The sequence below is a fragment of the Natrix helvetica genome (genome assembly GCF_964273705.1).
Source record: "Natrix helvetica genome assembly, chromosome: 7".
Taxonomy (NCBI): domain Eukaryota; kingdom Metazoa; phylum Chordata; class Lepidosauria; order Squamata; family Natricidae; genus Natrix; species Natrix helvetica.
The window spans coordinates 28,478,577-28,497,605 of record NC_138558.1 but is presented as its reverse complement, the minus strand read 5'-3'; the positions used below and the strand labels follow the sequence as shown (position 1 = coordinate 28,497,605).

The 19,029-nt window shown below is 34.7% G+C and overlaps 1 protein-coding gene across 5 annotated transcripts in view; it reads left to right on the top strand.

The window, feature by feature from the left end:
• Positions 1-19,029, top strand: part of DCLK2 (doublecortin like kinase 2) — a 104,536-nt gene that overhangs the window by 34,495 nt on the left and 51,012 nt on the right. For all 5 annotated transcript variants that reach the window (XR_014175891.1, XR_014175892.1, XR_014175893.1 and 2 more), the window contains 8 exons: positions 3,004-3,112; positions 6,324-6,381; positions 8,465-8,584; positions 10,519-10,665; positions 12,426-12,559; positions 13,765-13,842; positions 14,423-14,519; positions 18,795-18,875. Coding sequence is in view for 2 of the 5 variants with exons in the window: in XM_081959511.1 (XP_081815637.1) it covers positions 3,004-3,112; positions 6,324-6,381; positions 8,465-8,584; positions 10,519-10,665; positions 12,426-12,559; positions 13,765-13,842; positions 14,423-14,519; positions 18,795-18,875 (824 nt within the window). In the remaining 3 variants the exon portion in view is untranslated. The remainder of the gene's footprint in view (positions 1-3,003; positions 3,113-6,323; positions 6,382-8,464; positions 8,585-10,518; positions 10,666-12,425; positions 12,560-13,764; positions 13,843-14,422; positions 14,520-18,794; positions 18,876-19,029) is intronic.

The window sequence follows — 19,029 nt, the reverse complement described above, 5'->3', positions numbered from 1 at the left end:
TTGTTGTCTAACTTTAATTAAATGTAATTATAATCTGATTTATATATAAATTGCAGATGGATGGCACCATCTGTAATTAGAGTCTTCCTATTAGAGATCACCTGTTTTTACTCATTAGTGTAGAGGTCATACCTAATGGCATGGGTTTGGGCTATCTGAGGACTGCCTCTCCCTGATTATATTAGGCGTGCCCCATTAAATCTGGCAAAGAAGGTACCATCAGCTATGGATCTGCATCTTACCGGCTGAAGGTTGACTCAACCTTTCATCCTTCCGAGGTCAATAAAATGAGGACACAGATTGTTGTGGGCAATATGCTGACTCTGTAAATAACTGTAAAGCGGTATATAAGTCTAAGTGCTATTGCTTAACACTTAGTGGGTTCTTAAAGTGGGTTCAAGGTGGGTTCCTTGATACATGACTTCTCTACCGTGGTGCCTACCTTATGAAACATTCTTTTCCCCAAATTAGATTACCTCTATTCTTTTGATATTCTAGAAGGCCCATAAGATCCGGTTATGTTATCAGGCCTGGTGCTCTCGAGGAGCCAGAGACATGCTTAGATGGGTACATTGCTCAGGTGGATTCTCTGTGCCTAGGTTTTGTTTTTCTGATTTATAGGATTGATTTTTTAATGTGGTTTTTATTTTTCTACATTTTTTTTCTGTTTATTGTATGCTGTTTCACCTTACTTTGAGGTGGTTGACCATACAAATTTGATAAATAAATAAATAAATAAATTACCTTATATGTATGCACACACACACACGCACTCTTTCTCACACAGAGACTATAAAAAGAATAAATATGGCAAGTGGGTGGTCAAAGAAAAAGTTATTTGGAGGCTAAAATTGTGTCCTGTACCATATATAAGTTTTTGCATGAGACACTTACTTATATACTTTATTAAGTGTATAAAAAATTGGCTTTTTATTACTTTGTAGTTCCTTTAAAGTAAATAAATGTTCATGTAAATATGAAAATGATTCTTTATTGTTTCTATTCAATAAAATACAACAAGTAGGTATAATACTACCAGGGTCCTATTTTCTTTTAAAGCACGTGGCCTTATTTTCGGGGAGGTCTTATTATTTTTGAGGTGCAGGAGGTGGCGAGCGTGGTCATCTCATGGCTGCTGTTGTGTTGCAATATTTTTGGGGAGGGCTTATTTTCAGGGGAGGGCTTATTTTAGCGCATGCGCTCAAAAGCTGGATTGGGTTTATTCGGGGAGGTCTTCTTTTCAGGGAAACGGTAACATTCAGCAAAGTTAGGCAAAGACTGAATTGGGATATATTTCCACTTTTGTAAAATAAAATCCATATGTTCTTAGCAAACATTTAAATTTATTTTGAATGTTTAGTCTTTGTACTGCATTACAACATCCCTTTCCACCCCAGGGAATGTTCAGATATACTGTATTTTTATTCCTAGCACTTCAGAAGGGCTTTGAATTAATGAAGACTACAAGAGAATCACAGCATGCAAATTAAATCTCTGTGTGTTTATGTTTGTGTGTTTGTGTGTGCGCGTGTGTACATGTGTTTTTGAGTCAGTGTTGACTCCTGGCGACTGCCTAAACAAATCCCTGCAGTCCTCTTGACAAGATTTCAGAAGTAGCTTGTCCTTGGCTTGTCCTAGGACTGAGAGAGAGCGAGTAGCCCAAGATTATCTAGCTTGCTTCAAGCCTGAGACAGAACTAGAATCTCCTCTCCTGGTTGCCTTAACCACTGCACCAACCTGGTTCTATTTGGAATACATTAGAAAACAAGATTGAGCAAGGCAATTTAGTTAAAATGTCCCCTAAAAGTAACTTAATTCTCTTTATTTGTTGCAATGAAACACTTCTGTTGTCTTCAAACTTTCTTTTCGCTCAGGGGTGTTAAACTCCCGTCCGACGGGCCGGGTGCATCATGCACTGGCCATGCCCATGCCCGGTTTAACGAAGGGGAAAAAATTCTCGATATGTCACATGATGACGCTGTGATGATGAAAGTTTGACAGTCCTGTTTTAGCTGTTACCTCTGTAGTTTGCAAAGCCAACAGTTTCTAAGGAGGTACTCCTGGCTTTAGGAAGGGCTGGAGAATACTCCAGCTTCAGTGAGAAGATTGATAATATCCTAAAATACAAACGGCAGGACAGCAAAGGGCAATTTCTCTCATTACAAGCTGGAAGGCATAATTATTTAAAAAGGCTGTGGGTCACATAGCCTTCTCTGGCTTTTGTGATGTGGGAATATCCTCACAGATTTCTCCAGTTGCATAGGCTTCAGGATTTTAGCAAGTCATGCTACAGAACTCTAAGATAACATTTCTTTAGCAAGAACGGAAGTAACTTTGGTGCAGCTGCTTCACATGTGCAGAAGAAGCCCCTTGTGGCCTTTGCAAATGTGAAGGGGCTGTAAATCTGAGCAAAGCAAAGCAACACAATCTCTTTCATCTTAGAACATCTTTGATCAAAGAAAATATATTAACTAAGTTTAATACTGCCTGGAAACCACTTATCAACTTTTTGCGTGAAACAGAAAAGAATGAAATTACAATATATGGGTTTGATGATTTAAAAAAATAGTATATAGAAAAAATATAGAGTAAGAGGTTAATCTACATTTAAAAATAATAAATGCTGCAAAAGAAAATCAGAAGCTACTCCTTTACATTTTCATTGTTTCCTTTTTTTTCTGCACTCTTGGCTTTATCTTTCCTGTCTTTGTTTCTTCTTTGTCTTCTAGCTATTAGTTTTTGTTTTTATATGTCTTATTTAAAATCTTAGTAAAGCTATTGGGGAAAAACTGGAGAGACCCCATTGTTTTGATACACTATTTCATTCAAATCTACAGTCATTTCCTGTAGAAGAGTCTTTGAGAAAATGAGGCATAGAAACATATTTTGATGACCCTTATTTAAAAAATTTCTTCCATTTTGAATTTTATTTGGATTTTTTAACGTATATTTTATAGCATTTGTTTGCATTTTCTCTAACATTTACTGTTTTGTATCTTGAAGGTATAAATGGAAACAAGTACTCTGAGACAGCCACCATTCTTGAAAAGTACAAAGTGGGAAAAGTGATTGGTGATGGTAATTTTGCAGTGGTAAAGGAATGCATAGAACGGTGAGCAAGGATATTGCCTAGATATGTCACTATTTTATTGCTACTTTAGAATGAACAGTAAGATTATATAGGCAAATTATTATAATTCCAAGAAGAACTTTAAGGGCCCTTTCTCTTTTCTGGCACCTGTTTGAAAACTTGAAATTTCCATTATAATATTCTCTTCGTACCTATTGGCATCTGATGATAACTATCAAAATTATCTATTTACCTATAATACCCATTAGAATAATGGATCGTCTTCTATACTAATGCAATGATTAGTAGGAAACTTTGAAACAGTTTTATTAGCCCTAGAAACTTTAAATTTTCAGTATTAATCAAACTACACATTTTATACTTTTGATAATTCTATGCAGTTTCATGTTTCTAGTTGTTCACTTTTTGTTGTTCAATCTCATTGTTAGAAAGGCTGGGGAAAACATTGCTTGAATAGAGTCACTTGATTGAAATGGTAGGCTACGGAAATTGAATCAAATCAATCATCTAAGGGATCAGTGGTAAGAACAATGAGGATATTCAGTGCATCAGTAGCTTTATTAGCAAAGATAGGCCAACAACACCATTCTTTTTCCTTTTGTAATTGTCAAGTATTTGTTTGATAATGAAGTCCACAAGAGAGTAGTGGAAACTAGAGATTTTAGTGGAAACCACAAAGGTAACTTTGTTTAAAAACAAGGCTCAAATCCAGGAAGCCCTCACTGGCACTTGCACAACATCTGCTCAATAACTTTAACATGGATTCCCAAAAGAAGGTCAAATGGGTTGCTGAACGTCCGAACAGAGGAAGATACATAAATGACCCCAGGTATCAGGTTGTGAACTACCATGCCAGCAATGGACAATCCTGAATAGGATTTGCACTTGCACGACATCTGCTGGGATTCACTGTATAAATGGGGGATAGTGTCCTCCTCTCAGTGTGACTGCGGGGTCCCGCATCAAGCTGTAGATTTCATCATGACTGGTTGTAAGCTAAGGGTATATATTGGTCCAATACCTGATTTTTTTCATATAAATGATGCTGCGATTCAGTGGTTATATGGCCTAGACCTTGGTATCTGATTATACAGCTTTTTAACATTGAGGGTGAAGAGTCATTCTCCAAGCTTATGGGTTGGCTTTTGAATCTTTCATTACCAGGCTAGTTAACCTCTTCAGTGGACTTCAGGGGATGTCAGTGTCGATGTTCTTATGTTTATATAGGCTTTTTAACATTCATATTTTATTGGTTTTTTTAATCTAGGTGAAATGTTAATATATATTGCAAGTCCATATGATATGACATACGCCGAATAATTTTTGTAAAAATAGGAAAGGTTGACATTTATCTTTTTAAATGTGTGTCCAATGTACATATTACTGGTAATAACTGGAAAAATAGTAAGTTGGAAGCATAGGCAACAATAGACAGGGTTGACATGTTTTCAGTTGCTTTCATTGGTTATCGTGGGACCTTATTTGTATTTCTTGATAGCACAGCTCCTTTTCTGAACTGCTTCTAATTTTTTGGTTAGAAAAAAAAATAGTTAGAACACATCACTAATTTTGTAGTCATGGCAATTATTTGAATATTTATTTTTATGTAGAGATGTTGAATGGGGAGGGATAGAAAAGTTGCAGGCATCATATCTGGAATGCGTTTGCCTTCCTTATGCCAAGTGCTTATCCTTGTATTGCTGATAACAGAAATTTAAAAAGACTTAGGGATAAAAATGATTCTTTTTTTTAGCATGATATTATACTGGGGCAAACAAAATGGGTTCACTGTATGTTGTTCTTTTAGACTGCTAAATTTCAGAATCAACTGTAATTACCCTTGCCTAGGAATATTTGTACAAGGTAGCAATACTATTAATTTTAAATGGTTATGGCAATTTTTCAATGTAATTAAATCAAGTGACATCACTTTGCAAAGAAAGGGAATTGTTTGTCAATACAAGATACTTTCATGAGAAAAATGAAATTAATGCGCTTTTCTTAGTGCAAGATGTTTGTAGAAAGATTTATCATGGCATCTGAGGAAATGTGCATAGGCATAGCTCTTAAGCAGAAGTTTAAAAAACAGTGCTATTTGCTCAAATTTCTTACACTTGTACGTATATCCCTCATACAATCCAGCCTACTTTCTCTTACGATATTATTGTCTTTTTTCTCCCTTTCATTCTCTGCTGGCTGCAGTTGTAACTATGACAACCTGGCCGACACAGCTGTGCTTTTATACCAGTGTTATACTTCTACTGAACCAACCATTTTCAATATGTGCAGTTCTGGTGTTATGCTTGTATAGCAAGATTTGATAGCCTACATGCCCAAGTAAAAGAATGTTTATTACTATTCTTATTACTATTTATTTATTCTTATTCTTGATGTTTCTTTTTGTTCACTGGCCACAATAATCTGCTGTCATAGAAAGGTGTGTTATACTTCCATGGATTATTCCAATATTACACAGCAGTAAATAGTTATGCCCATTTCACGGTTTTGTTGTGCTGTCACAAAACTGGACTTTCAATAATGAAACTGCTGTATATCTATTTTCAGGGCATGTTGTTTTTTAATAAACCAAGAGTAAAAATTATTACCTTTATAGTTTCCGCTGGGAAATATGGTTATCAAAATTGTCTGGTGGAATCCTAAATAATGCTACATTAAACACTTCTTAAACTTATAGCTTCAACATAGATTTAAATTACGATTCATTGTTACAGTATTGTATTTATAATTAAGACAGATGACTTCTCAAAACAGGATTTCTCTGAATTGCCTAATTCAATAGATGCTGGTAAAATGGCTAAGAAATATTTCTAATATGACTTGTCCTTTAATGATATGGATGTGGAATGAGTAGCTGATGTAATGGATTTCAAAGAAAGTATCCATCTTATTCTTTATTCCCTGACAAATCTGTAAATATTGTTATAGAATGAAAAGGCTGTACGTTTATTAAAGTAGAGTGAAAAAATATGGAGTACCTGGCCATAAATCTGGACACAACGTGAAGTTTTATATCTCAGTAAATTAAAGGATAACAGAAACTCTGGTTTTTGTAGTCAAGGCAACAGCAGAGATGACTTACTGAGAGAAAAAAGCAGAAGTGGTTCTATCTTCATTTTGAAATATGTTCCTTTGAACGAAGATATTTTCACAGTGTGTACTCAAACAAAAGAATTATTTAAGCACTCTTCTCTCCTCCTTTTGTTCTTTGCAGATCCACCAGAAAGGAATTTGCCCTGAAGATTATTGACAAAGGAAAATGTTGTGGAAAGGTAAAGAAGAAATACTGAATTTCTGTATCATACCAGATATTACCAGAATATTAAATTATTTTAAGTCATCATTTACCACTTCTGTTGGAAAATATTTTTTCTCGGAACAGCATTTACACCTTCCGGATAAAATGTTCTTTATATAAAGCTATAACAGCACATGCATTTTCAAAAAAAACTATCCTTGGGGAAATTTCATAAAAATAGTCCAAGTTGTAAATTATTGAACTGGATATTGAACATTTTTTTAAAAAGTAATATTGAGCCATTCCCCTAAATCTTTAATTTTATTTTAAAAAATTAAGGTGGTTATATTTTGTTTAAAATCCTGGTACCAGAACAATTAGAGACCCAGTTGAATGTGTAGAATAAATTACAGGATAAGGAAATCTTCTAACTGTTATAATTGCAGGGGTTGCAGAAAGTATCCAGTTTCAGAATACAATGATCAGAATAATATTTGATTGCATTTTGTGTGAGTAGGACCTGACAGATTAGTACTTTACTAGATATTTTGTAAACAATAGGGAAAAATACATGTTTCAAGTATTATTTTTGCTAGAGAGGTTTTTGATGGCTGTGACTGACTCCAGTTCTTGTTTTTGTATCAGCCTATAGCAGAAGTGTCAAATTCAAGGTCCAGGGGCTGGATCCGGCCCATGGGGTACTTAGATCTGCCCATGGGGCCGCCCTGGAAACAGCGAAGAACCAGCCCGCGGTGCTTCTGCCAGCAAAAACTGAGCTCAGGAGCCTGTTTTCACTGGTAGAATGCTCGGGCCACCACAGGCACCCCCAACAGGAGTGATGTCAAGCTGGCCATGCCCACCCTACCCCCCCCCGCCCCCCCAAGGTCAAACACAACCCTGATGCGGCCATCAATGAAATCAAGTTTGACACCCTTGGTCTATAGATTTGTGAGCTTGGATTTACAATAACTAAGTTTCTGAAGTTCTGTACAAGTTTTACTAGAAATTGTAGTGGGATCATCTTTGATTTACTGTTCCATAAGGGTCTGATTTAGCTGCAACAAAAGGGCTATGTGTTCTCCCAATGTCTTACCAGCCGATTCAAAGAAAGATACTCAGCAACTGCTTAATTAGCTTTATGTATGTTCTGCCCACAAAATATGTCTCCCTCTTCACTTGTAGCAAAATTCCACAGCAAGTTTATTATCAAAACTCTTGTTCCTTTCAGTATAATGAAAGAGTACACTTGAATCCCAGTTGCATTTATTACATACCACATGTAATTTCTGTTATTTCTGTTATTTCTTTCAATATATTAATTGTGAGTTGAGTTATATCAATGTAGCCTTTATTCCAACTTTAGTGTGAGTTCCACCCTTTCCCCATTAGGCCATTTACTGAGTTCCAACCTTATTGTCATTCATATATTGCATTTTTTCCCATTCAGCACGTATTTCTTTGGAGCAGACATATGTTTGTTCCAGAAAGACTGTTGATGCTCTCATATAATGGTTAACAAAGGTGCGACTTGTTAAAGCGATGTGTGATGTACCACTTATTCACAGAATATTCACACTTAACACATGGGTTTCTAATAACTAAAGCATTAGGGTAACAGTTAATGAAATGGTCAGATTTGAACATAAATCAACTTATCTTTATGATGATTACAAAAATAGCACTGGACTTTTCAAATACTACTATTGCTCCTTGCTCATAAACTATTCACATGTACTTCCCACAGTCTTATTCACAAATGCATGAAGTGCATGAAAACAGAATGCTTGTACTGTGCTGAGGATCACAATTCTGATACTTTAAATAAACAGCTATAGGAATGCACCTAGTTGGCTACTTGCAATTGAAAACACCAAGTAAATTACTGATCAGTGATTAGTTTTCATACTAAATTAACTTTAATTAGTATATTTTGAAACTATTATTAGTAAAGGGTTTTCCAATTCCAGTTTATTGTTTTGTAGATAGATAGCCACATGATCAAGTATTGAGATGAACACTGGAAAGGTCACTCTAGGTTGCTGCTTCTCACTTAATTCTTCAAATTATATTAGTTTAAAAAAAATGCTTTCCTCCTCTTTTTTTCTAACAATATATAGGAGCACTTGATTGAAAATGAAGTGTCAATTCTACGCCGAGTGAAACATCCAAATATTATTATGCTAGTAGAGGAAATGGACACTGCGAAGGAGCTATATTTGGTGATGGAATTGGTCAAGGTGAGGTTTTAGGTTTATTTTTTTACCATTATTGCATAATACATTGTTGAGCGTTTCAGAGATCTGAAAATATTTCAAATTGTTATTGAACAGGAAATTTATTAGCTATATACGAACATACCATGAATTTTCTTTTTCACACTCCACAATAGTTCATAGCTGCTGAATATTATGCAAAACCAAAATTGCTTTTAAAATTGGACATATGTGATTGTGCAATATTTTGCTTTTACACAGTAACTTGATGTTCTATCCAAGCATACAAAATACTGCAGGAATAAATTCTGATCAAAATACAAATATCAGGCTCAACGTGAAACCTCATAGCTTTTTCTTGAATTTTTGTATTTTAATATTAGGTTGCCATATTTCTTGATATGTGTAGCAGAAATTCTTGCTTTCTATTCTAAAAATCTCAGTTTGTCCATATATTTTCATATATGAAAATAGATAGTTCTCAAGTAATCATTCTATACTTAAGAATTCTTGCATTCCGGTTATATACGATGAGAAATTCTGGCAATTGAAATCCATACACTATATATGGGAGGTACCCACATTATAAAAGTAACTGTAAACTTAGATTTTTAATAGTTTTTAATAGTTTAAAACTATTTTATAGCCAATTCATCTTGTTACATATATCCAGTATCATAATGGGTTGTTGAATCTTCTAGACCAGGGCTGTCAAACTCCCGGTCCGCGGGCTGGATGTGTCACATGCTGGCCATACCCATGCCCAATTTAGTGAAGGGGAAAATGTTCTGATAGGTCATGTGACACCGCCATTCATATGTGATCTCTGTTCTAAACATTAAAGTAACTAATAAAATTGTAAAAATGAAGCAGATACAGGCTTGTTCAGTATACACATTAACATCATAACATAAAAGTATTATTATAATACCATAACTTCTACCATCTTATCCACATGCTCTGTTAGGAGCATAATCAATATGTATACAAGTATGGCATCATAATTGAACACCATGCCATCAACTCCCAACCATCACTCTAATTAATTAATCATCACTCAATTATTCTTTATTTAATTATTTAATTATTCCTCTCATCTCCCCCACCCAGAAACAAGCATGGATCAAACTCCCAGTTCCCACCCTGGAAGACAGGTGGGGCTGTACAAAGGTCCAGTCTGTCAGAGGCAGGACTAAGATCACTGTAGGGGTGGGTTGCTCCCACTTCTCACCGGTTAGCCAGAAGGGGTTGGAGAAATTGAGCGTATGTTTTAGAACCCCTTGGTCCGGTGGGACAGAACCGGAATGCTCATTCCCACCTGCCCCCTCGCGCTTGCTCCCCACACCTACAGAATAGGTTGTAAAAAAATTTGAAACCCACCACTGGATCACCACAAGATGTAACTTATGTACCATCTGAAACAATCCTGTCCATTCAGGTTCAGTTTGGAGTGAAAATAATAATCAGCTATGCGAACTAATCTCAGTAATTTCTATGGGACTGATAGATAGATAGATAGATAGATAGATAGATAGATAGATAGATAGATAGATAGATAGATAGATAGATAGATAGATAGATAGATAGATAGATAGATAGATATAGATAGATGATAGATAGATAGATAGATAGATAGATAGATAGATAGATAGATACATACATACATAGATAGATACATAGATTGATACATAGATAGATACATAGTGTTTTATTGTTATTGTTATTTTATCTACATCATTCCATATGGAACTATCAATACAAAGTATTATCTTTCTAAATAAACTCTTCATGTAACTGTAACTCTTAAATTAAACTGTCACTAAAAATTAATAATATCAATTGTTTCACTTTTTTCTATTTCCTTTTCACAATGTGGAAAGGAACTTATAATTATAGTTTGTATAACTTACAGTTTTGTATATAAATTCTTTGATTTTCATCTGCATTTTTATTTACAGGGAGGAGATCTTTTTGATGCTATTACATCTTCAACAAAGTACACAGAGCGTGATGGAAGTGCAATGGTCTACAATCTAGCCAGTGCACTGAAATATCTTCATGGTCTCAGTATTGTCCACAGAGACATCAAACCTGAGAATCTTTTGGTACATTTCTTATTTTCTGTATATTATTTTAAGAATGCATGCAAGGAGTATTAAGCAGCAATTTCTTTACAGAGTTAGGCTGTGAGCATAGCCCAGTCATTCTCACAGAGCATCTTAAATCAATGGAAATATTACCCCTGCTGTTAACAATAGAAATCATAATAGAAGTTTTAGATTCATAGAAGGGGATTCCTCCTCAAAAAATTTTTAATAATGTTTTAGCAAACTACTGATTTAAAATAACATCTAAGTTCTTGTGACTTTAGAAATATTATAAGGCAATGATAACTCAACATATTTGGCACCTTATGTGCACTTTATGCTTTACTGAACATTGCCCATAGGTATATTATTGAGAACACAAGGAGTTTGATTTAAAAAAATTATTTTTTACAGCCTCACTTGTTTTAAGTCATTCTCTACTCATGTTTGGAGGAATACATCTTGATAAAGATTTTCCTTTGATTTGTCCTTTTTAATGTTTCTGTTTCTCTCTCTCTTTCTCTCTCCCTCCCCCCCCCATGTTGTTTTACATGACCTAAAAGCAGCTATGTGCTGCCATCTGCTGGATTTATAGAATTGCAACATTTCAATTACTATGTGGAATATATTTTGTGGGTTTATGGGCACGAAGGATAATGAAGCAAAAGAATGATTCAACAAATCAATATTTATTATGGTTTATGATCAATCTTTAAAAATCAAAAACTGAAAAAAAGATTTGCCTACAAAGCTATAGAATTGATTTTTCCCCTTAATTTATATTGGAAAAAGTAATATAGTAAAACTTTATATTGGAAAAAGTAAATATATAAGAGTGTGTGTGTGTGTGTGTTTAAGACTCAGATATTGCTTTGAGGCTAATATTCAAAAACCATTATATAAACAAAAAAGGGAGAAGCATTCCTTAAGCCCCGGTAAAGTAAATAGCTTTAGGAAGAAATTCACCTGTTCCTTGATTTTGTTGGTATAAATGAGATAAAATATAATTAGACTTTCTGTGACCATAGAATATCTAAATTAAGTATAATTACAATTTTTCTTTGGAGTAAATTTCCTGATCTGGTCTCCCTCAGAGGGCTGACAAACTAGTTTTGTAATCAGTATTATTTAATCAATATTAGTTGCTTTGAAAACAGCAACACATAAAATTAGATATAATTTGCAGATTCAATCTTTGTAGCTAGATCTAGTTTAGTCATAAAAATATAGAACCTTTTCTTTAGGCAGAATTTTGGGCAAAATGCTACATAGTTCGGATTTTCTGTAGTGTCATTTGGCTTGTTTTTATATGTGGTGTTAATCTCCAGCTAAGATGAGGGGAGGTGTGAAAAGGGGCCTGAGTTTAGAATCCTTGCACTGCAAGACGCGATGTAGATATTACTCTTCCAGAATCTGTTAAGGCTCTGTTCCCAAGGCAATGAAGTTAATCTGGCAAGGTTCCTATAAATAGGCCTGCAACAAATAAAGAAGTAACTTTGATCAGCTCATAGTGTCATTCCGGTTCCTTGTGCCTCAAATATTGTACTAAACTGTTGTGTTATCATAGTTATAGATCTTAGGAAGTGTAATTCCTAGACTAGTGTAATCAATAAAATGTATGCTGCCTAAGAAGAGAGTGAACAACTATTTGTCAGCCTATTTCTAAGTAGTTCTAGTTTAATACATGCTTAGTATCCTAGATTGCCTAACCATGTTATTAGATAGTGTTCCTATCAAATTACACAATATGATTTATGATCTTTTCTCCCTCCTCTCAGGTCTGTGAATATCCAGATGGTACAAAGTCCTTGAAGCTAGGAGATTTTGGATTAGCCACTGTAGTTGAAGGACCTCTTTATACAGTCTGTGGCACACCAACCTATGTGGCTCCAGAAATCATTGCAGAAACAGGGTGAAAATTCATTTTAAAATAGAGTTCTGGTGTTCTTAGCCCATAAATAATATTAATGCTATTTTTTTAAAAAAAAACTAAATGTGATCTGTTCCTAGCTGTCTAAACAGGTATTGTTAATATTTTAAATTTATTCTAAGAACTTGTCTAAAACCTGTTGCAAAATGCATCTTATCAAATTAGAGGTTTGTTAGATATAATCTTAAATTTGCAGCTTACTTACTGAAGAGAACTTTTTCAGTTTCTGATAGATACAAGTAGAAAGAAGTGCAAAATAGATCAATTATATATAGCATGGGACGAATATTAAAAATAATCCCAGATTATACCCTTCCTTCAATAATAAATATTTATTTTAGTAAAGGCATGTATGCTAAAAAGTAAAAAGTGTTCAGTTGAAACCCTGATCCTAAGCTTTAAACTTTAATTTAAAAATATGAAGTCATTCAAAACTCATTCCTTAATATGGTCAAAATACCTAATTGGTTTCAGTAGTTTCAAATAAGCAGCATAGTTCAAAGAACTACCAAAACAAAGTGGCATATTTAGAAATTTCATTGAATTTGAAAAGCTTAAAACACAAAACTCAAAATAACTGTTGGGGGATGTGTGTGTGCATGCGTGTGTGTGAGTGTGTGCATGTGTGTAGGGCAATTGAATACCATTTGGAAACTGAATAAGTAAAACTGCATAATTAAATGACTACACAATGTAAACAAGATATGCAGCAATAGGAATATCAATGGAAGGAAAACAAGGTTATGTAAATATTAGAGATACTTAGGGGAAAATATATATTTTGTGTGTGTGTGTGTGTGTATTTATGCTGATAAATAAATAAAGAGAGACTAGTATAGATCTATTTCAAGCTATTTAGCTCTCATCAGCTAGCCATACCCTTACTGGGATTCGAACCTGGGCTGTATTGCATATTAGGCAGATGTATTAGCCACTAAGCCACAGGCTCTCCTCCTTATCAGTTGAGCCAGGGAAATAGGTATGTATTTGGGCATGCCAGGGGTTGCAACACACACATATATATATATATTATAAAAATTGCATTCAATTGCTTATTAGATTGGCAAATTAATTATGCACCAATATTAAATGGTGATATCTTTAAAATGCTGATACTACATTCAATATATTTTGGTGTGCACTATGTAATATATTTAAATTTCAACTTTCCCAAACTTTTTTTGTAGTTATGGCTTAAAAGTGGACATTTGGGCTGCAGGTGTCATTACATACATTCTCTTATGTGGGTTTCCACCATTTCGTAGGTATGTTGAATCAATAACGCATGAAAAGTGTTGCATTTGCCATTTACCCACGATGCTCTGATTTTAATTGATAAATATTCTATTTAAGGAGATGTCCTAACACTCACCCGGTTTTCCAAAATTTGGGGTAACTGGTGATTTTAGTTTATCTCCTATAATGAAAAAGTGCCATTGGTAAAAGAAGGAATATGTAAAATTACATTTTAAGCAGACTTGATTTTCCCATAGATAAGTGCAACTTATATTCAATAGTGTTAATTTTGAAGTTGTCATAGATATACATGGTTAATTCCTTATATTTTGCTATTTTATATACTTGTCATTGTATCAGAAATGCAATATTCCACTATGAGAAATATCTGGAGGTAATAGTAGAAATATTATTAAAGCTTCCTTAAGCAAATAATGTACAAAGAAAGCAATAGTGATTGTATTTATTCTCAAACTAAATTGAGCTCATATAAATATTGGAATTAGGACATAGTATTGCAGGTCAAGTTAATCTTGTAATTTTGCTTTTATAATGAACAATATAATGACCGTCATGGTAATCTTTTTCCTGCTTGGTTTTGATCCACAGTGAGAATAACATTCAAGAGGATCTTTTTGATCAGATCTTAATTGGAAAGCTTGAATTTCCTTCTCCATATTGGGATAACATCACTGACTCTGCTAAGGTACCAAGAGGCATTGAAAGTGTGAGAGTTGAAAGTATGAAAACATTTCTGATAAAGCCAAATTGGCCTATCTCTACCATAATTAAAATCCTTTCCTTACTTAGGATCTGTAAAACTCAAGCCTTTATGTAGAAAATACAGTCTAACCATATAATTACTGTATATGTTGTCCTGATTTGTTCTGAGTGACCTACTATAAGACCCATGGTGGTGCAATGGTTAGAGTGCAGTACTGCAGGCTATTTCTGCTGAAGGCTCAAGGTTGACTCAGCCTTCCATCTTTCCGAGGTCGGTAAAATGAGGACCCAGATTGTTGGGGCCAATATGCTGACTCTGTAAACCGCTTAGAGAGGGCTGTAAAGCACTGTAAAGTGGTGTATAAGTCTAAGTGCTATTGCTATTGTTATATTGTCCTCATTAGTCACATTGGGGATATTTTGAACATTATTTATTTATTCATTCATTCTTTTGTTTGATTTATATTGCTACACTTTGCACACATATGACTTTGGGCTATATGGATTAAAAGATGAAAACCACAACATTCAACCCGTGCACCAGGAATAAAATAATAACCACACTCACAAAAACAATATTCACATTCACAAAAACAAAATACCAACAACTGCGGATCTCCTCTCCTAACCTAAGCACCTAGGTACAATCTGTTCCAAGGTCAAAATTGTCCTGTCTTATCAACTAAAAGGCCCAAACAACCATGTGCCAAAACCCCAAGTGGGCTCTATCTGGTACTGAAGGAGGACTGTTCAGATGCTGATTAGCTCTGAATATGGCATGTATTATCTACCCACTCCCAAAACATCTCAAGAGTCAAACAATTACCATGTTTCCCTGAAAATTGGACCTATCCTGAAAATCAGCAATAGCTTGATTTTTGCATGTGCACCCAATATAAACCCTACTCCCCCAAAAGTAATCCCTAGATAAGACCCCACCCACCCACTCGTTTTTCAGCTGCAAAGTCCTTTCCTGAAGGCCTCTGATGGTGAAAAGGATACAAGATAAGACATATACTACATACCCCAAAATGTTATTGTTAGGTACTGGTGGTGCCAATGTAAACTGTGAGTGTGAAATGAACTAAGAAAACATAAAGTAGCTCACAGTTTCTAACATTCATGTACATTAGTTGCATTTATAAATACTTTACTGTTCTGGGTAATGCATTAATGTAACAATTTTACAAATAACCTTAATTTTTTAAAGAATGTATTTTTAAATACCGTATTTTTTAGAGTATGAGACACACCGGAGTATAAGACACACCAAGATTTGAAGAGGCAAATTAAAAAAAGGTTTTGCACTCTGCAGACCTCCCAAGAATAGCCTTTAGGAGGCTTGTAGAGTGCTGGGGTGGGGGCAAAAATGAGTAAAAAATGGCCCATTTTTTGTCATTTCTGCCCTCCCCAGCTCCCAGGCGCACTCGAAAGCCTCCTAAAGGCTATGCACAGCCATTTTGGTGAAGGGAGCGGGGTTTCAGGAGGCAAAAAATGCTGTATTCCATGTATAAGATGCACCCAGATTTTCAGCCTCTTTTTTGAGGGAAAAATGTGTCTTATACTCCAAAAAATATGGTAATTATTCATATGCAATTGTGTGCTCTTACAATTTATGAAAAAAAATTCTCCCTGAAAAAGAATCTATTTTATATTATGAATAGTTACACAATCTAAAAAGTATAAGAACTGTTAATAAAGTACTGTTTACCTCTTTGCAAAACGTTGCAGATATAAATAAATGTGTTTGTAGGTGTATGTGTAACCTCTTCCTTATCACTAAAAATTTGAAAGATTCAGTGAGACAGTGAGATTTGGAAGAGAACTACACAAACCCTGGAAAGAAAAGCATTGCTTTAATTAAGCATACATCTGGATTGGTGAAATGACATAGGGTAATTTCATGTGAGACAGTGAATAGCTATTGTCAGGTGGCATTATACATCTTCCCCAGGAATCAGTTCATAAGTTAAATAGTAGCCATGAAAATCTTCATTCTGAATATGTGTGAATTATTTCAAAACCTTCCAAAGTTCATGTTGACAGATGGAATGATTCTACCCAAATACTTCAGGGATGTTTGGTTGCATCCACAAACCAAACCAACCTTTCATCAGCAACTCTGTAGACAACAACTGTTAATGATGGGGCAGCTACAGTCTGAGGGAATCATAATTGCTGAATACCTTTCAAAATAGCACAGTATGTTGCTCCCCTTGAGGTATTTATCATCCTTGTCAAATCTGAATTTGCTTACAATAGGTATAACTGGCACAGATGCTGGGAAAAAAACATTTCTTGACCAAACCCATCGCTACATTCCAGGGACAATGACAGATGCAAATCCCATTGTGAGCCTCCTTTTTAAAATCAGATTAAGATGACAACCCTTATTAATTTATCTGACAATAATACTTCTAATCCTACTGGGACAATCTGTTAGGTATACATCTAAAGGATTATATGTATACTAAAGCAAGTGAGCATTGGAATATAATAGCTATGTAGCTATGTTTAAAGATTTCTAGGCTTTCCCCACAGTCTTCATGATCTTTAGCTTGTATCTTACCACTAGAGAGGAACTAATTGAGGAAATATTCATAGCTTTTCTGAAAATAAAGTGAAAGATTAAATTTTCTGTTTAGAAATCACTGTACAGATACATCAAATAAGACCAAGAGTATTTGTTGACCTTTTTTCTCCTGCTGGATGGACATACAGACACTTTGACATTTATAGCAAAGATTAGCCTAAATTTAAGCACCAGCAAATAGATTTTTAAGTAAATCTATTACTAATTTATTTAAACATACAATAGCTGAATCCCCCCTCCCATTTTTCTTTCCTAAAAAAGCTGCTTTAAATAAGCTTATGCTCTAAGTTTTTAATTAAATACAACAATAAATGGTCATTTCCTATTTGAAGACTCCTATCATATCTTCACTGAGACATCTATGATAATTGGTTTATCATATCCAATTCCTTTAAACTGTCTCATAGGGTTGGTAGCCTTCATATAAACGTACTCACATTTGTCACTGTCCTTTTGCAACTGTGGTATACAGAACTAGAATCATATTTCAAAATAGAGTCTGTCCATGGTAGAATAGAAAAACTCCTCCTTACAATCTGGTGTCCTAACACTTTCCATGATAGCACATGTCTTTTTAGTAGCTATGGCACATTGGTGGCTCATGTTTAACTAGTAATCAATAAGGGCACCCAAATCCTTTCTACTTTAGAGAGAGAAAATCATATTTCCCCAGGCCTTGTACCATACCTATTATTTTCCTTATCCAGATTCAGAACTTTACATTTTAGTCCACTGCTCAAAACTGTCTAGATGTGCTGTCTCTTCTCTACAGAAGTAGCCATATCTCCATCTTTCTGGCATTGGCAGACTTAATAAACATCCCCTCAGTCCTGTCATCCAAGTCATTGATTTAAAAAATTGAAAAATGCAGAATCCAAAAAGGAGTCCTGTGGTACTTCACTCAATAATTCCACACAAACTGGAGCTAAGTCATTAACAAGCACCCATTCACTGCAGTAACACACCCTGTTGTGAGCTCATATAGCTGTATTGTTACTTCATATTTTAAAATTTCATTAAGGAAACATTCTTGATAAATTGTGTTGAAAGTTGTGCTGAAGTCCAGATACATAATGTGCCTACCTGACTCTCATTATATCAAGCTGATGACTCTTAATAGAATAAGATAAAGTTAGACTGGCATGGATTATTTATGGCAGATGTTGGCTTCCGTTAACTTGTTATGCAAATGTTCATAACATTTTGCTTATTTAATAACAATATTTAAATTTAAATAACACTATTGAAAGAATCTTGCCTAGTAGGAATGTAAAGCTGACAGCTCTTTAGTTTCCTGGATCCTCCTTTTTCCCCTCTTTACAGTGACATTTGCTCTTTCCCTTATAGTCTTGCAGTGTATCAGTGGTGCTTGTCAGATTCTATTTATGGTCTAACTTGACTCTAGTTTCCTATTATTTCTCTGTGCATTGGTGTAGTAACATCTAAGAATTTGCATGGCATCTCATAGGTCGTGTTATGTCTTCCTGCAAAACTCTTTGAGTTATCATCCTAGCCTTATGTTTCTTCCTTTGTGTGCTGCTGTATGTGTTGATGTAATAACCCAAGTCCTTAGCAGCTTATTCAGCTTTGGGGGTTTGCTACTCCTTTGTTTAACACAAAGTGCATTGTGCTGAATCTTTTCTTCATCTTTTTGTTGTTTCTCAGGAATTAATTAGTCTGATGTTACAAGTAAATGTGGAAGAACGATATACAGCTGCTCAGATATTAAACCATCCTTGGGTATCAGTGAGTAAAATACTTTATTATATTACACGTTTAAACAAAAATTTAAAAGCTCAACTAATATTAAACACTTGAAATAGATTAAGTTATGCCTCTATAGCAACCTACAGCCACTCTTCCTTTAGCAATTCGCATACTTAGCCACCATTTGCAAATA